Source organism: Aptenodytes forsteri, unplaced genomic scaffold (assembly GCF_000699145.1).
Source record: "Aptenodytes forsteri isolate BGI_AS27 unplaced genomic scaffold, ASM69914v1 Scaffold88, whole genome shotgun sequence".
Taxonomy (NCBI): Eukaryota; Metazoa; Chordata; class Aves; order Sphenisciformes; family Spheniscidae; genus Aptenodytes; species Aptenodytes forsteri.
This window is the reverse complement of record NW_008795948.1, coordinates 946,615-951,868: the sequence shown is the minus strand read 5'-3', so window position 1 is coordinate 951,868 and position 5,254 is coordinate 946,615. Positions and strand designations below refer to the sequence as shown.

General features: G+C 39.8%; 1 protein-coding gene across 1 annotated transcript in view; it reads right to left on the bottom strand.

The window, feature by feature from the left end:
- Positions 1-1,017: 1,017 nt before the first annotated feature.
- Positions 1,018-5,254, bottom strand: part of GPR78 (G protein-coupled receptor 78) — a 5,561-nt gene continuing 1,324 nt past the window's right edge. Inside the window, exon 3 of the mRNA XM_009285374.1 lies at positions 1,018-1,255. Coding sequence (XP_009283649.1) covers positions 1,018-1,255 — 238 coding nt within the window. The remainder of the gene's footprint in view (positions 1,256-5,254) is intronic.

The following is a 5,254-nucleotide window of genomic DNA, read 5'->3' as shown; positions in this document are numbered from 1 at the left end:
CTCTTGGTATCAGTTAAAATCACCAGATTAATTGATCATTATAAAAGAAAAGATTGTACAATATTATTACAAGCCACCAAATATAGCCAATGCATGAAATATCTTACACATCATATATCCCTTAAAAAGAATTAATATATTTTAGCCTGTTCTTTGAAAACAGATAGCTTCTGAAGTAATATATCTTAAACACAGTAGTATCTGCCACTTCTACCGTCTAGCTGATTTTTTTTTTTTTAATAAAAGCTTGTTTGAATAGGACTACTAGCTCAGTGATGGAACTACAGTGCTATTTATCTAAATTCCATATATGTCTTTGTTACTGTTGCTGCAATTATGGTAATCACATACCATTGAAGTGCTAAATATTAGTAACTCAGATATGAGGACTTTGGTTACGCTTGATAGAATACTGGCATATCAAATATATGTACCACTTCCTAAAGGCTATGTTACAATCATGATGCCTAGTAATAAATAATAATAATAACAATCTCAGATTCAAAGTGCTGACCCATATCACTCACTTGAGGCACCAATACAATAAATCAATCAATTAAAAGACTTATTTGTAATGTTCAAAACTAACAGAGCAGATCCAGGGCTGCCAAGTTACATGCGCAACACGGTGCACTCTGAACCCCTCCTTCCAACCTGGGGATTCCTGTGGTCCCAGAAGACACTGGAATATCACATCTGATGTGTGACGCTCCAAAGCATACCAAGTCTTCAGAAACGCAACATTAAAAGCTCTCTAAGCTTCTCTGAAGCCTCCAAAGGCTCTCTTAAACTCCTCAGGCCTACTCCATTCACTCAGGGACAAGGCTTTGCCATATATTGTACTTGGCTGCAGACCAGGGAAGAGCCTTTCATGAAAGTCCACAATGAAATGCATCGCATTAATGCAGCTTTCACACCCTGGAGACACTGTCACCACTGTCAGCATGAGAGGGAAAAGGCAGCTTTCCAGCAGCAGCAAACACCTGTCTCACTCAAAGGGGAATGTTTTTCATGTTGTTAGTTTGTTCTGTGCAAGCAGTAATCGTTTTCAGTGTCGAGAGAGCTGTTGTACCCCGATGATGGATACAGGTCCCTCTTAAGTATCCTATTGACAATGTTGATCAGAACTTTTTTGTACTGTTGACGTAAAAGTGAGTAAACAAATGGATCTGATGCAGCCTTACTGTAGGTGAGGCACTTGCTTATAATTCCCCAGTAGTAATTTATGGTAACAAAAGGAAGGAGCTCTATCAACCTGTTAAACATTAAAGAGAGATGGAAACACTTGAGTGTTATATTCACACTGAGCCCAGTGCTGAACTCATGCTTCATGAAACATTAAAGTAACACTTATTTTCTTACAGTACACGGTCCCTGCAGGAGAAGGGCCCTGTACTTACTTACTCCTTGGATTCAATAAAGGCAAAGGGACCTTTCCTAGCAAGGCCACTGGGAGACAACAATCATTCCCTCTATGGAAAGAGAGAAGTGTGTTTTCAATGTTAATGCTCCCATACATCAGAGATAAGAAAATGCTGCAGTTTATTGCTTACTTTCTGAATTTAAAGGGTTGTGCTGGTAAGTGGTCAAAATCTTGGTGACATAATTGACTACCCCTCTCCCATGGCAAGCTTGAGATAGACATATGTGACTTGGGGCATCCAGGCTCACTCAACTCAGTTGCCTAAGTACAGCTGTCCAGTGACACTTGAGACATTTGGGCATAACCTCCTTGGCATCAGGCTGCTGCTCCTGCAAGTTGTGTGTCTCCTCTAGGTCCTGTGTCATATCTGCCAAACTATGTAAAGGTTTTGGATACTATGCATCATCTCAAATGACACCAGAAACCTCGTCTAGATCACTGAATCCACCCCCTCAGATACGGAACAGTGAACCTGCATTACACCACTGCTGTGAATTATCACATAAGCAAAGAGGATTCATGTTTGACCATTGTAGTATGAAGAACAACACGGCAGTATCTCAGAGAGATTTGGGTGGCACTTGCAATCCCATAATATGCTTAGGAGCACAACTGCGTCTACTTACCTGTGAAACTTTCTGTGTGCACTTGTCTAACCGCTAGTTTGGCCAAAGAAAAGAAGGAGACAACACTTTTATCATCATTATATGACCAGCCAGCTGTCTCCAGACCTGTCTCCTGGTCTGTGCCTCATGGCTGGTTAGTGGCCTCAGCACCTCAGTTGAGATGGGTGCATTAATCATGGGTGCAGAAACTGCAACTGAGTTAAACAATTTTTCCACAGAAGTGAGAGCAAACCATCAGATTATTCCAGCAAATGTCTGGCATACAGCTCATCTGCAGTGGGCAAACTCTCCAGGAAGGTGGAAAGAACAGGGTGAGAAGTTTTTATTTTCTGTACAACTTTTGTGAAACCTTTTGCAGGACCAAGAATATACTATTTTGCTATATTCATTCCAGAAGAAAACAAAAATACCATGAGATAAAATAGCCCTTTTCTGTACCCTAAAACATCACTGTTTGAAGACGTAAGATGAGAAGCTTCCTCAAGCCTTGAAGAACCTTTTGGCCTCTTTCCAAAGTGCAGAGCTCTCACCTTGCAGGGTGTTGACTTCTGAAGCTGTTCCGATCCCTCCGCATAGAAAAGCTGACTTACCACCACTACGACTGAACATTGCAACAAGTGGTTGAACTCTGACAGGAAAATTTCCCATTTGTATGCATAAAAGTGAAATCATTCCTATGGCAAGTGCATTTAAAAACCAGATGACTTCTGTTTGAAGCTGCTTGGAAAAAATTCCAGTGAATTCAAAACAGAGAGAACAGGAAGACACAAAATGTGAGGAATAAATAAATGTACCAGACACAAAATGTGAGAAATATATAAATGTACAATAAATGACACTTGCTGCATGGTTGCTTAGGTTTGTCCCATCCTGTATATCATCCTAGTACAAGAAGTATAAATTTTATATTTACATGATTGATGTTTTTATAAAGACACTAAATAAGAAGAGTAAGGTATCTTTCAGTCATGAAAACAGATGTATTGCTATGTTTTTCCTTTAATGTATTATGGGCCCAAACATAATCGCGCTGAAGCCAACAGAAGAAAAATTACACAGATTGTAATAAGATAAAGGGCCTGGCCAAATCAAGTCAGCCTTAGAAACATCCATCTGAATGCATCTTAGTATCATTTTCTTGTTTTCGGTGCTTTTACAAAAAAGATTAAATTCATCTGTCGGCTCTTAGTGAACAGATGAATATATTGCTAATGATCATAATCTCATTCAGATTTCTGAAGTGAGGAGAAAATACTGAGCTCACAACGCAACCTGAGTCACCAGGCCAAAGAGCAAGAAAACAGGGGAGGAGATCTCTCACATTGCCTCCATAGAGATTGCTTCAGCATCACCCCCCTAAAAACCAGAATGGGGGAAGAATGGAGAAACGGGCATGGCAGCAAGTCCTCTAACCTCACCTCCACCACCACCGTTTATCTAGTGCTGCCTGGACACTGTCTTGCCTTTGGGGCAAAGAGCTTTTGAGGATGTCCTCCCCAAATACTTCCTATTTTGCTGTCACTGAACTACCTCAGTCCTTGTGACTGAGACAGAAGCTGTACCTTGACACACACATTTATATAAATCAACCCTCAGTCTTCTCTCTAGTGACACATGAGATACCTGTTTGCCACACATAGAAAATGCACCATCTTACATTTGCCAAATGCAGGGTCTGAAGACGGAAGTCACTTTTATTTTAGAAGTTTATGAGAAATATCTCCACCCTGAAAAATGTAGCGATGCTGGAATTTGCTGAGCTTGGTAATGCTCAGATGGAAAGAAGATGGCAAAATCCACTTTGCTCAATATAATTATATCCTGATTATGGCAAAAGTGAATAGAAAATGACTCAGAATGTACTGAACAGTGATCAATTAACCTTTTAACTCGGTGATGTAATGTTAATATTTGTAATAATCCTTTCAACTGCAGAAAAAAAAATGCAGTTATCCAGACAATCAGTCAGCAATCCCTTTCAACATATAAATGGGCACTGAAAGAAATGTCATCCTAAAGGTTAAAAAACGTTGTCATTTTTGTGCACTGGCCTCAATCTGTCCCCCTACCCATGTAAGAAAAGGGCAATGACAATGACTGTAAATGGCCTATATATATGTGAGTGTGTAAGATCAGTGCACTAAAGCTGGCCGATTTCTGTAAACTGGTGTGGCTGCAGATGCTGGCAGCTTGGCAGCAACCTTGAGGAAGCCCTCACCAGGGTGGTTTTGCAAAGACTAGTGCACCTTCCTTGACAGAAGTCAGTTCTCTTCAAGTATGTCTTGAACACACTGTGAAGTGGGAAATAATTTAAAAAATCACTAGTGAAAGATGTAGCCCATTTCAGTTTAGAGATGAAAGGCTAAATCCTGAGGTGCTGCACTTCAGTAGAGTTACATTGGCTTCCAGCTCACTGATTTATGCAAGATTTAAAAATAATAACCATATGTTGTATAAAGGCTATGCAAGTACAGAATGAGAATGATACATAACTACTTAAAAAGGTGCAGACCACTGTGGTGGATGCCAATGATTCCGACCAGTTGAGAGGCATGGTGTTTCCTATACATTTTAAAAGTCTAATTATTGGTTTTCCTGGGAGATAACTCTCACACCTCATTACAAGGCTGTGCTGCACCATTAGCAATATATTTACAGACATTAATGTTTCCAGACACAAAGCTTATCTGACAAATTATCAGCCTGGATAAATTTAAATTATGTCACCTCAGCTTCCAATAGCAGCAAGTTTGGCCTTATGCCTTCAAGTTTGGCCTTATGCCTTAAAAAAAAAAAAAAAAAAAAAAAAAAAAAAAAAAAAAAAAAAAAAAAAAAAAAAAAAAAAAAAAAAAAAAAAAAAAAAAAAAAAAAAAAAAAAAAAAAAAAAAAAAAAAAAAAAAAAAAAAAAAGACCTGAGCTAATCGGGAAAAGCTGTCTGCTTTCCTCTCTATTGCTCGGGTTGTGTTAATAAGGTAGGGTGGCGAGTCTTTTAAACTGCTTTCATCTCCCACTGGCATATAATTAATTCCTGGTACTTGTCCTAAAAGCCTCTTGCTCTTGGCAGAGGCACCCAGACCTGGCTGCAATGAGGAAAGGAGAGCCAGAGGCTGCCGAGGCTTCGCCCGGCGGCTGGGCGTGTGGGCAGGGTGGGCGTGTGTGTGAGTGTGAGTGAGTGTGAGTGTGTGTGTGTGTGTGTGTGTGTGTG